The sequence below is a fragment of the Rhinatrema bivittatum genome, chromosome 13 (assembly GCF_901001135.1).
Source record: "Rhinatrema bivittatum chromosome 13, aRhiBiv1.1, whole genome shotgun sequence".
NCBI lineage: Eukaryota > Metazoa > Chordata > Amphibia > Gymnophiona > Rhinatrematidae > Rhinatrema > Rhinatrema bivittatum.
In genome coordinates this window covers 364,913-378,623 of record NC_042627.1, presented here as the reverse complement: position 1 = coordinate 378,623, position 13,711 = coordinate 364,913, and the positions used below count along the sequence as shown (strand labels likewise).

General features: G+C 43.4%; 1 protein-coding gene across 8 annotated transcripts in view; it reads left to right on the top strand.

Annotated features, from left to right (window-relative positions):
* The window catches only part of PATL1 (PAT1 homolog 1, processing body mRNA decay factor), a 166,867-nt gene that overhangs the window by 80,152 nt on the left and 73,004 nt on the right, over nt 1–13,711 (top strand). For all 8 annotated transcript variants that reach the window (XR_003852479.1, XR_003852480.1, XM_029575735.1 and 5 more), the window contains exons 12-13: nt 12,578–12,675; nt 13,407–13,466. Coding sequence is in view for 6 of the 8 variants with exons in the window: in XM_029575735.1 (XP_029431595.1) it covers nt 12,578–12,675; nt 13,407–13,466 (158 nt within the window). In the remaining 2 variants the exon portion in view is untranslated. The remainder of the gene's footprint in view (nt 1–12,577; nt 12,676–13,406; nt 13,467–13,711) is intronic.

Here is a 13,711-nt window from a genome sequence, read left to right as displayed (position 1 = left end):
CTGGAGTGATTCCAGTCCTCTGATCCTCCAAGGAGGAAGGAGAGCAACCGCGCCCAAGGCCTGCGAAGGTGCCTTCACTCCCCAATCCTGTTTCCAGGCCATTGGGAGTTCCAGGGCCACTGGTTCCCTTGGTGCCTCTGGCGCCATCGATGCCCCTGAGGCCTCTGGCGCCGAGGTTGTCCAGACAACTCTCAATGCCACTACTGAGGGGGGAATAGGCTTTGGTCTCCCTCACCATCCCCCGGGGATGTCAGTGAGGAGGATGCACCATATGACCCTTGGGCAGATCATTCTTTGGAGAGCTCTTCAGAGGCTGCCGACCCTCCAAGCCCTCTTCAGCAGAGGAGAGACTTCGCTGGCCTCCAGAAGACCTCTTTTTCGCAGGCTTTGTTAGGGCGATGGCGGAAGCCATCCCTTTCCAACTTCTCATGGAGGAGGACGCCCACCACAAAATGCTGGAGGTCCTCCAGTTTGTGGATGTACCGTAGAAGGTGGTGGCTATCCCGATCCATGAGATTCTTTTAGAACTGCTCTACCGGATCTGGGAGCATTCGGGATCTGTCCCTCCGGTTAACTGGAAAACAGATGCCCTCTATCTGGTCCAGCACTCCCTGGGCTTCCAAAAACAAGAGCTTCTCCACCAGTCTGTGATTGTCGAGTTTACCCTTAAGAAGGCGAAAAGATCCCGCACCCATTCATCCACCCCTCCAAGCTGAGAACACAGGGCTCTGGTTGCTCTGGGTAGGAGAGTTTTTCAAGGAGTGATGCTCATCGCCCTTATAGCTTCCCACCAGTTGTACATGTCCCAGTACAACAGGAACCTATGGAAAGTTCAAGAGCTGTTTGGGAACCTACCTCAGCAGCAACAGGAGGCTCTAGAGGCAGTGGTTCAGAAGGGCCTGGAAGCCGGAAAAGATGAGGCGAGGACAACCTACGACATCTTTGACACATCGGCCAAGTGTCGGCCGTGGGCATTAGCACCTGTCGCATGGCCTGGCTTTGAGCCTCTGACCTTCGTCCAGAGGTTCAGAAGAGGTTGGCGGACTTACCTTGTACCAGAGAGAATCTCTCAGTGACGAGGTCAGGGATGCAGTGGCTCAGCTCTAGGGCAACCACGAAACCTTGCAGCAGCTTTTGGCCAGTGCCTCCGACCCACGGTATTCTGGGCACAGGCCTCCACGTCCAGTACCTCGCAAGCTCTTCTACCATTTTAAAAAAGAGCTCAAAACATGGATATTCAGTCAAACTTTCAAAAATGGTAATGGTTAAACACACATAAATGTGATACCACATAACCACCTTCGGTTATGACAGAACACCACCAAGTCTATTATTGAAAACAGTTAATCTGCAGTTCACGCGCAAGAATGTTACTATATAATTACTCGAAGTCTTTCTGAAAAGTAGTTCTTATAAACACACCTCATCGATCATTACTCGACTCGATCTCTGTTTCCCCCGGATTAAATCAGTTATTGCCAAAATGTTTTTAAATTACAGTTATGTAATTAAGATGATAACTGTTATCAATTATATTTACAGTCAGACCATGTTTTTGTTTTTGCTTTTGTTTCACTTTATTGCCAAAATGTATTAAGTTGTTGTATCTGTAAACCGGAATGAAGGCAGCTAGCTAAATTTCGGTATATAAAAAACAAATAAATAAATCAGAGAAGGTACTATCCTCTGGCTACATGTAGCAGGGCATTAAGCACTAGAACCAGGGGCTAGCCTTGCCATCAGCGTACTCCTAGCCCACACTGTAGCTCAGCCCAGCTGCGGGCTTTTGACTTGCGGCGAGAGAGTGGAGACCAACTCCTGGTGCCAGCGGCTCCATGCCCACCGGTCGGAATGAATTCTGTTCACAGACCACTGGGCCCCCATCACCACCAAGAGGTGGGTTCTGGCCATCATGAAACTCGATTACCACCTGAACTTCAAAACAGTCCCAGTGGACTCCCCACCACTCTCAACGTGGGACCCCTTGGGACATCAGTCAGTCCTCAAATCCGAACTCTCTGCCTTGTTGAAAGCCAGTGCTGTTGAACCCGTGCCCCACTCTCAGTAGGGTCGGGGTTTCTACCCAAGGTACTTTCTGATACCAAAGAAAACAGGCGGCCTCCGGCCCATTCTTGATCTCAGAACCTTAAACAGGTTCTTACACCGAGAACACTTCAATATGGTCTCCTTGGGCACCCTGATCCCTCTCCTTCGCAAAGGAGACTGGCTCTGCTCTCTCGATTTGAAGGATGCTTATGCCTCACAGGAAGTATCTCCGCTTCCTCATAGGCCATAGGCACTTCCAATACCGGATGCTGCCATTTGACCTCGCCTCTGCCCTGAGAATCTTCACAAAATGCCTGGCTGTGGTGGACGCACACCTTGCACTACAGTGGAGTGCACGTGTTCCCCTACCTAGATGACTGGCTCATCAGGAACACCACGTAGGAGGGTGCTCTATGCTCCCTCTAGCTCACAGCCAAGGTACAGCAGTCTCGGGTTCGCAATCAATCTCCCCAAATCTCATCTCAGCCTGTCCCAGCAGCTGGCGTTTATTGGAGCTTTGCTGGATATGACCTTCGCCAGAGCGTTTCTTCCCTGGGACCGTGCCCAGGCCCTGGTGTCACTAGAGCACTCTGTTCGCCAGAGTCAAAAGGTCTTGGCCAGGGTGCTACTCCGCTTGCTGGGCCACATGGTGTCTGTACACGTCATCCCACTTGCCCGACTAGCCATGCGAATCACGCAGTGTACACTCTGCTTTCAGTGGATCCAAGCCACTCAGCACTGGGGCAGGTTACCTCACCGCTCCAGTCTTCCCTCTCCTGGTGCCCAACTTGGAAAGAGGACTTCTTTTCCATACATTGTCTCCCCAAGTGGTACTGACACTGATGCCTCCAGCTTGGGCTGGGGAGCACATGTGGACAGTCTTCGCATGCAGGACTTGTGGTCGGAGCAGGGAGTGTGTTGTCAAATAAACTTCCTGGAGCTGCAAGTGATCCGATACACCCTCTCGGCGTTCCAGGATCGCTTGGCCCACAAAGTAGTCTTGATCCAGACTGAAAACCAAGTTGTAATATGGTACATAAACAAGCAGGGAGGGACGGGCTCCTTCCTGCTCTGCCAGGAGGTGGTGCAGATTTGGGTCTGGGGCCTGTCCAGAGGCCTGCTCCTGTGAGCAGTTTATCTTGCAGGGACAGATAATATAGTGGCGGACCACCTGAGTCAGGCTTTCCACCCCTTCGAGTGGTCGTTCTACGCGACAGTTGCAGATAAACTCTTCTGCACGTGGGGCAATCCAGACATGCCTCCCCAGGAATTAAAAAGCGCCTCTGCTGCCTGTACAGGGAGGACAGGGAACCAGCCTCAGATGCCTTCGCCCATTTTTAGGGCAAGGGCCTCCTGTACACATATCCTTCACTCCCGTTGGTGGGAAAGACGCTCATGAAGCTCCAGTAGGACAGGGACACCATGATCCTGGTCGCCCATACTGGCCACGGCAAGTCTGGTTTCCGATCCTGCAAGACCTAAACATCTCACCTGGAAAGTCATTTTCCTGATTGCGGTCACCTCCGCTCGTAAGGTCAGTGAACCTTAGGCGTTAGTGACGTATCTGCCCCATACAAAATTCTTTCACAACAAGGTGGTTTTACACACTCACCCCAAGTTCTTGCCTAAGGTGGTGACTGATTTCCATCTCAATCAGTCCATTGTTTTGCCCACCTTCTTTCCAAGGCCCCATTCCCACCAGGGTGAACGGGCTCTGCACAGCCTGGATTGCAAGCCTGCCCTTGCCATTTATCTTGAGCGCACTGCAGCCCACTGGCAGTCCATGCAACGTTTTGTCTCCTTTGACAGAAAGAAGCTGGGTGTTACGGTGGGCATGCAGACCCTGTCCAACTGGTTGGTGGACTATATATCCTTCTGCTACGAGCATGCAGACCCTGTCCAACTGGTTGGTGGACTATATATCCTTCTGCTACGAGCATGCAGACCCTGTCCAACTGGTTGGTGGACTATATATCCTTCTGCTACGAGCATGCAGGCCTTCCACTTGGAGGCCGCATCAAGGCACACTCAGTTAGAGCCATGGTAGCATCAGTGGCGCACTTTCGTGTGGTTCCCATTGCTGAGATTTGCAAGGCTGCAATGTGGTGCTCCCTGCACAAGTTCGCTGCCCATTACTGTTGGACAAGGATGGTCGACATGGCAGTACCTTTGGCCATTCTGTCCTTCGTAATCTGTTCCAGGCATAAAAATCCAACTCTCCCTGCCTAGGGCCCAGTATCTGGTTCTTGCTGCCTCCCATTGCAACCCTCAGCACGTCTGTTGTTGTGCCCGTTGGCACATGGTTTAGTGCCTTTGGTCCTGTCATTGCTGGGGACAGCGTGCAGCTTGGTATTCAGCCATCTGTAAGGACTACCATCCTGCTTGTCCTAGGAGAAAGCAGAGTTGCCTACCTGTAACAGGCGTTCTCCTAAGACAGCAGGATGTTAGTCCTCAGGAAACCCGCCTGCCACCCCATGGATTTGGGTTCGCTGTCGGTTTTTTGCTTTATTTTTCGCTCATCTTTTTCACTAAGTTATGAGATTGAAGAGGGAGCCTGCGTGGCCGTGCAGATAGTGGCTTGTTGGGCATGCTCAGTGTGCTAGTCAGTTTCCCAAGCCAGGCTCCAAGTGTGAGAACTAACATCCTGCTGTCTTAAGAGAACACCTGTTACAGGTAAGCAACTCTGCTTTACCAGGAGATAACCTTAAAATCGCAACACACAGACAAAACAGATTACTCTTATTCTGTCAAGCTGGCATTCCTGCCTATCTTGGCACCTGACATGACTCAAAAGTAACATTTTTATAAAAGGGTCTAGACAACTCAGAGTCCGATGTTTTTAAATGAGAGAATACCAATCAATTTCCAGGTTTAATCCCTGAGCGAAAATCCAGTATTGTTCTCTGTAATCCAGTCTATGTTCACAATTCCCTCTGCGAGGAGAGGGAATGACGTATTCAAGGTTTCCCCAGCGTGAGTCCTGGAAAATATGTCCCTCTTTCATACAATGTGTGACCATTGGTGCTTGCATTTTTTGTATGGAAATGCAACTCTTTTATGTTCTGCAAGCCTAATTTTTATTTTACATTTTGTTCTGCCCACATTGCTCTTATTACAGGGGCATATAATAAAATATACTACATACGAAGAGTTCCTTGATGTGGCACCACTCTGCCAGAAATTGGATAGAACCATTTTTTGTCCAGGTATCGTTTGGGCTCAATACATGCATTGGCCACAAGCTAGGTGTCCACCAGGAGACAAACTTTCACGGGAAGGAACAGGTAGTAAAAAAGAATTAACTACATAGTCTCTAATATTCTTTCCCCCCGGGTACAGGCATTCAAAGGTGGACTGGATACACTTTCAGTGCTTCTCAGTGTTTGTGAATTAATGTAGCACTCAGTGAGGAAATGTTTGAAAATCGTATGACACATCAACTCTGAATCTGACATCTCTTCTGTTTTTTGGGGGGTTTTTCTAGCAGAAGCCGAGTGGTTTGTATTATAAGCTCTTTTACAGGCCTTTTTAATCATGGAGAAAAGGTACCCACTGGCCTAAAGCTGAGCACTCAGCTGCTTAGCTGCAGGAAGAAAGTCATCTTTATTTGAACATAGCTGTTGAATATGTAGGAACTGCTCTAGGGGAAGATTATTTTTTTGTTCTTGACATACTGTATGACTGGAGTTCCTCGGTGACGGATGGAGACAACATTTCTGCAGAAACAGCCTCAGGTTCTTGTTACTCTGAAGATCAAATAGCAGGTTTTCTCAGAGAAACATCTCTGTTCGGCCAGGTTTTTAAGTAAATGCTTATTAAGAGCAGAATTACACAGTGCTGCTCTGCTACAATATGTTAAACAGGGGACTTAGAGTAAATAAAAGTGTTTTGTGAAGGTGAGTTCACTAACAAATGGCTAACCATTTTAAAGAAATGCTACCTAGATTTGATGCTGCTCATATTAGATTTTTTGAAAAGAACTGACTTGCTGAGAATCACTGTGGAAGAATCTAAAGTTCAGTTACAGTCTTCCATTTCTATAGATAGTTTAGATCAAGCATTTAAAAAACATATGAGTGCTTTAGAGCACTTCAGACATATGCTCAGACAAGATAAAATTAGGAAGTTTTGAAGAGACAAAGGCGATTACATATCAGGAATAATATACTCATGGCAATATCCGAAAAGAACACCAAAGAAATTGGTAGGCTTTCTTGAGTTATCTGACAAATCATCTGGATCTGGTAGCCTCCAACACATGCACTGTTTTTAAAATATCGTAAATCTTGGGGACACAGGTCATATAAGGCCGTTAGCTTTCTTGAAATATACAAGAGAACATTCAGACGCGTATTATACCAGCTTGCATGCACTTCCCAATTTGCTGTTATAAATCTTGCAGGTAAGTCTATTACCACACTTAGAGTCAGCTCTAAATAAAGATTTGGCATTTGTGCCGGCTTACTGCTATGACCCATTGAAGTGTACATACGAACATAAGAAATTGCCATGCTGGGTCAGACCAAGGGTCCATCAAGCCCAGCATCCTGTTTCAACAGAGGCCAAACCAGGCCACAAGAACCTGGCAATTACCCAAACACCAGGAAGATCCCATGCTACTGATGTAATTAATAGCAGTGGCTATTCCCTAAGTAAACTTGATTAACAGCCATTAATGGACTTCTCCTCCAAGAACTTATCCAAACCTTTTTTTGAACCCAGCTACACTAACTGCACTAACCAAATCCTCTGGCAACAAATTCCAGAGCTTTATTGTGCATTGAGTGAAAAAGAATTTTCTCAGATTAGTCTTAAATGTGCTACTTGCTAACTTCATGGAATGCCCCCTAGTCCTTCTATTATCCAAAAGTGTATTCACATCTACTCGTTCAAGACCTCTCATGGTCTTAAAGACCTCTATCATATCCTCTCTCAGCCGCCTCTTCTCCAAGCTGAACAGCCCTAACCTCTTCAGCCTTTCCTCATAGGGGAGCTGTTCCATCCCCTTTATCATTTTGGTTCCCTTCTCTGTACCTTCTCCATCGCAACTATATCTTATTTGAGATGCGGCGACCAGAATTGTACACAGTATTCAAGGTGCGGTCTCACTATGGAGCGATACAGAGGCATTATGACATTTTCCGTTTTATTAACCATTCCCTTCCTAATAATTCCTAACATTGTTAGCTTTTTTGACTGCTGCAGCACACTGAGCCGATGATTTTAAAGTATTATCCACTATGATGCCTAGATCTTTTTCCTGGGTGGTAGCTCCTAATATGGAACCTAACATCGTGTAACTACAGCAAGGGTTATTTTTCCCTATATGCAACACCTTGCACTTGTCCACATTAAATTTCATCTGCCATTTGGATGCCCAATCTTCCAGTCTTGCAAGGTCCTCCTGGAATGTATCACAATCCTCTTGTGATTTAACTACTCTAATTTTGTATCATCCGCAAATTTTATAACCTCACTCGTCGTATTCCTTTCCACATAATTTATATATATATATTGTAAAGCACCGGTCCAAGTACAGATCCCTGAGGCACTCCACTGTTTACCCTTTTCCACTGCGAAAATTGACCATTTAATCCTATTCTCTGTTTCCTGTCTTTCAACCAGTTTGTAATCCATGAAAGGACATCACCTCCTATTCCATGACTTTTTAATTTTCTTAGAAGCCTCGACTTTGTCAAACGCCTTCTGAAAATCCAAATACACTACATCTACCGGTTCACCTTTATCCACATGTTTATTAACCCCTTCAAAAAATGTAGCAGATTTGTTAGGCAAGACTTGCCTTGGGTAAATTCAAGTTGACTGTGTTCTATTAAACTATGTCTTTCTATATGCTCTACGATTTTGATCATTAGAATAGTTTCTACTAATTTTCCCGGCATTGAAGTCAGGCTCACTGGTCTGTAGTTACCTGATCACCCCTGGAGCCTTTTTTTAAATATTGGGGTTACATTGGCACCCTCCACTCTTCAGGTATAATGGGTGATTTTAATAATAGGTTAGGTTACAAATTTTAACTAATAGATCAGAAATTTCATTTTTTAGTTCCTTTAGTACCCTAGGATGATTTGTATCAGTTCTTCCATCTGTTACAACTGAAATTCTTTTTCACAAATCCAATGACTACCATAGACATTTCTGTGATACTTGAAAAGTCTTGCTGGACTCCATCGGGCTCTATAGGCAGACACACACAAAATATTCATAGATCTGTTATTTGACATACAAAAGGCAGAATAGAATTTCCTGAAAGTGCAATATAATCTGAGCTGCACAGAGAACCATGTACTGCGTGAACTGCAATCTAGCACAGACATAGTACCTCCTTTGACCACTGTTTGTTTTTTTTTTTTTTAACTATCTTCATCCAAGATCAGAATAAATGATTTGGACAGTTTTTTGGACTTTTTTTTTTAACAGCCGTGCCCCTCCCCGTCTCTTCCCTCATCATCTGAGTGTGTGCGACTACCCGCATCAGCTTCCATGAGGCTCTCTACTTCACCTTCATTCGTCCCCTGTTGCCTCTCTCTTGTAGTAACCTCCCTCCTTCTCCTCGTTGGGATTCCCCAGTTTGGGTCCCACCGTTGCTTTCCTTTCTTCACATCCAACCCATTACCTGCCCCCTCGCTAATACCTACCCCCTGCTATATTTCTCTTTCTCTAGATACTAACTGGACCAGTCCTATATTCCTCCCTATCAGTTGCAACTTTTGTACCCGTTGTACTAGCTTTTCTCAATCTCTTGTTTTTTCCGTTATCTGCTCCCCCTGCATACAAAGTTTTCTCTACTGTTTCAGCCCATATTGCTCTATGTACAGCGCTTGAGCGAAGTTAATGTACCCGTTGTACCAGTTTGTGCCAAGTCCCGTTATCTCTTTATTGTTATCGCCTACGAGCGAAGTTTTCTACTGTTCTTGTTTTCCATTGTTATCTATTGTTCTATGTACAGCCCATGAGCAAAGTTACCGTTCACTGTAAACCGAGGTGATCTGTTTCCCATACAGGAACCCCGATATATAAAACCCAATAAATAAATAAATAAATAAAATAAATGCATTCATAATGTTCTTCTTCAGTAGCATGATACAGTATTGTATAAAAACTAAACAATGATCCAGCTCTAAACCTTGTATCCATCATAAAAGGTGGATTAGAATCAGCTGATGTTTGTGGCTTCTTAACTAAACAAGAACTAACTTTTTTTATTCCATCTTCCCCCACAATTCCATACTCATTATAACATCAATATCTTGGATATTAGAACCACTTTCAATGTTCATGGACATCGTTCATAAACCCGAAGTCTCCAAAACACGTTCTTATGTTAAAGATACATAAAACATGCTCAGTTGATTGCAGCAAATTTCGATTCAGAATGAGAACTCCTTATTAGTTACATTGGACATCCAAGCATTATATACAAATATACTCCAACAAGCGGCTTTGGACATTGTCATATAGGAACTAGATAAATAAGAGATCACATCGAATGCCAGCACAATCCATCACACTTTTAGTTGAATTAGCATTATTTAATTATTTTCTGTTCTTGGACACTTTCTATTTACGACATATGGTACAGCTATGGGGGCTACCATGGTTCCAAGTATAGCCAATCTGTATTTTACAGCTTTTGAAGACCAATGTTTGTACGTCTCATTGTACAGCCACATTTTATCATGGCTGCGTTATGTTGATGTATTTTTCATTTGTGATTCACTGGAAGATCTTTTCCAATTCTTTATAGCTTGGCTGAACTCACTAGATTCTAATTTCAGTTCAGTGTCATGGAATTAGCACAGCTTACCATTTCTGGACATTTTGAATTTAAAAATCAATTCCATATGGACACTTCCCTTTATGGAAAACAGTCTGAACACAACAATTTATTGATCTCCTGCGTTCATTCATTTATTTATTTATTTATTTTTTATTTTTATATACCGGAAGTTCCTGTATAAGATACATATCACTCCGGTTTACAGGTAACAGAAATAACTACCGCCGTGTGGCGGTTTACAAGGAACATATCAAACGATTTATATGGAATTACATGGAACATATCAAACGATTTATATGGAGTTACATGGAATATATCATACGATTGATCTATACTAAGTGGAAAACAAACTAAGTTCAACTTTGAGTACATAAGTTAGGCAAATAATAAATAGGTCAGATAAACATTATATTAATGCTATAGGACAGGAGGGTAGTTTATTTCTTGATCTTAGCTCTCTGGAAATGCTTGTAGGAAGAGCCAAGTCTTGAGTTTCACTTTAAAAGTGGTATGGCATGGCTCAAGGCGGAGGTCTGGTGGTAGCGAGTTCCAGAGTGACGGGCCCGCTGTGGATAGGGCGCGTTTTCTCAGGGAGGATTTTGCGGGTTGGGTGATCAATCTGTTTTGGTATGCCCTTCTCGTCGGCTTTTTAGACGTGTGTAGTTGAGTTCATCCCTATAGTCTAAAAAAGATTCTTTCCATAGGGCAGTTCCTGCGTATTCGATGGCTATGTTCAAATAAAGATGACTTTCTTCATGAAACTAAGCAGCTGAGTATTTGGCGTTTGGCAGGGGGGACCTTTTTTCCATAATTAAAAAGGCCTATAAAACAGCTTACATTGTAGACTTTTCTTGGCTTCTTCTAGAAAAAACAGAAGAGACATCAGATTCAGAGATGACGAGTCATATGACTTTTAAACATTTCCTCACTTTAATACATAAACATTGGGAAGTACTGAAAGCGTATCCAGTTTTTACCAGTCTGCTTTTGTTCACCTATACCCAGTGAAAGAATATTAAAGACTATGAGGTCAATTCTTTTTTATTACCTAACCCTTCCCCTGAAAGTTTGTGTCCTGGTGGCCAATGCATGAATTGTGCCCAAACGATGGGAAAAAACTGGTGACATCCAAAGCCTGCAGAATGGTGCCAGATCACGGAACAATAGACTGCAACTCTTTGTATGTAGTATATTTTATTATATGCTCCTGTGATAAGACCTATGTAGGCAGAACAAAACGTAAAATAAAATTCAGGTTTGCAGAACATAAGCGTTGCATTTCCACGCAAAAAATGCAAGCACCAATGATCACACACTATATGAAGGAGTTCATACTTTCCGGGACTTACACTGGGGAATCCTCGAATGAGTCATTCCCTCCCTTCATGGAGAAAATCTTGAATGTAGATTTGTTTATAGAAATCAGTATTGGATTTTCACTTAAAATACAGTAACTCCTCGGGGATTAAACCTGGAAATTGGTATTCTCTCATTTAAAAACTTTGAAAAACATTGGACTCTCTAGAACATCGTATATAAAAATGTACTTCATTTTGGCACCAAAATAGGCAGGAATGCCTGTTTGACCGAATAAGAGACATCTGTTTGATCTGTGTGTTGTGGTTTAATGTTATCTCCTGGTAAATATGTATGATATTTATTTCAGATTAAATGACAGCATAGACTGCAATGAAAAATGACATAAAATAACATCCTCTGATGCAGATTTCAACATTGAGCGTGGACCATGTCGCAGTTTGTTTGATTGCATATTGGGTCATACGTATAATTTCATCGGTATAAGATAAGTACCTGTTTCATGTGAAAAAAAAAATCTGACCTGTGATTATAAGGCTAAGAAAGCATATGCATGCTGGTAAAGCCTATTATGAGGTCTGGATATAATTTGGATGTTTAAGGAGATAGTTTTACAATTCTATTATAATACAGTAAGTAACCAAAGAACTTTTTTCATATATATATGTATCGCTTAGTTCCTGACATCCTGTATGATTGAAGCTTACATTTTATCTAACATTTGTCATTCATTTTGGGATAGATTGTGATATAAGCTGGTTTTTACTTACCCTGCAAGTGAATGTATGTTTCCACTCTCCCTTAGTGGAGGGGTGAGTAGGGTGACTGCCATGTCCTTATAATTAAAGGCGCTCTGCACCATCTGTACCTGCCTAGCAACCAATCGAATGTTTGCTGTCCAGTACAATCAGTTTTTTGCTAGCCTGCGAACATCTGGTTAGCTGGTGTGAAGAAGCAGCTTGTGTCAGCATAAACCCTACCCGCTTCAGGTAGTCGTCAGCCTTTGCTGGGGCACTGCACAGATTTGGCGCTCTGCCTTCATTAGTAGACTTTTGAAATAACTTCTTGTTTTTTCCAGAGAAGTGTGGTGGTGAAATTTTACTACTGGAGGTGACTCAGCTCCGTCTTTTTTCATTTTTATTGGTCATGCAGTTTTTATCCTACTTTCCGAAGGAGAAGAAGGCTTATGAAATTGCTGTGCGTTTATAATAACATCTTGGTTTGATGTCCTATCCACATCAGATTTTCAGGACTTGTCGGCGAGCATGAGGATTCTGGCAGGGGTGGGAGATAATTTTTGGATTCACTCATGTGTTGACTGCGGACATGTTGTGCACATGTTCTGAAAATTAGGCTTCTTTAGTACTACGTGGAACTTCTTGTAGTTATTTCCATGTAAATCTGTGCTTTCAGTGCAATTTGCGGGCTCCCTGGGGAAGCTTACAGTTTCCAGCGTCAATAATCCTCGGAAGATGATTGATGCCGTGGTGACATCACGCAACGAGGATGATGTGAGTGGCAAATTCTCTTTACAAACAGACCCAGATTTAGGAATTAACAACATAGGGACTTGCCTAGAGCTCCGAATTTTGAATATGCTAAATATCTAGATCAAAGAGGAGCTTGCCATGCGCTGGGAGAACTTCAAAGGCTGCCTCCATGGCAATCTGCCAAAATCTTAAACCCAGCCCTGTTTCTGTCCCTCCTTTTATTATTCAGTCTCTCTTCTAGTTTTCCTCTATCTGCTGTTGTCTTGCTTTTCTATGCTTTTCCCTTCCTGTCTGTCTTTCATGTGGTTACAAATAACTCTTTCATTTGATAACCCTTTAGTGAGGAAGGAGCAGCTGCATCTGTTTTTGAACAAAAACAATATAAGCAAGGGGTCAGTCCTGCTTATAATAAGTAGGTCTTTGAGAGTCTCATTTTACGAGCTTCTATTCCCTTTCTAATTTGATCCTTCCGCAGTGTAATAGGGAGGTGTTTGGATGAGAATTGTGTAAAATATCCTTATTTAGATGTAGCTTGTCTCTTTTCATTGATAGTGTTGTACATTGCTTAGTCCATAGTGTATCAGTGATTCACAAATTTTAATGAAGATAAAGCTCAAGGTGAGGTTCATTCAGATGCAGTAAGGCAGGTTCCTGTCCCCAGAGGGCCTATGATCTCTATCTTCCATAATTGATTATCTTAGTGTGCACATAACCCCAAAGTCTCTCACTCTCTGCCCTCCACACTTATACAGGAGTCAAAGGAAAAACAGGTGCGGGACAAAAGGCGCCAGACCCTTTTCATCATTGAGAAAGTAAGTAATGCATAACACGTGTGTGTAAGGGAAAGCATGTGCTGAAGATACTATCAGGTGAACCTGCTCATGTGTCTGAATGCATCAGAAGCCCCAGCTGAAGGGTTTTATTGTGGGAAGTAAATGCATAACAGGGTGTGTAAGAGGAAAGCATGTGCTGAAGATACTATCAGGTGAGCCTGCTCATGTGTCTGAATGCATCAGAAGCCCCAGCTGAAGGGTTTTATTGTGGGAAGTAAATGCAT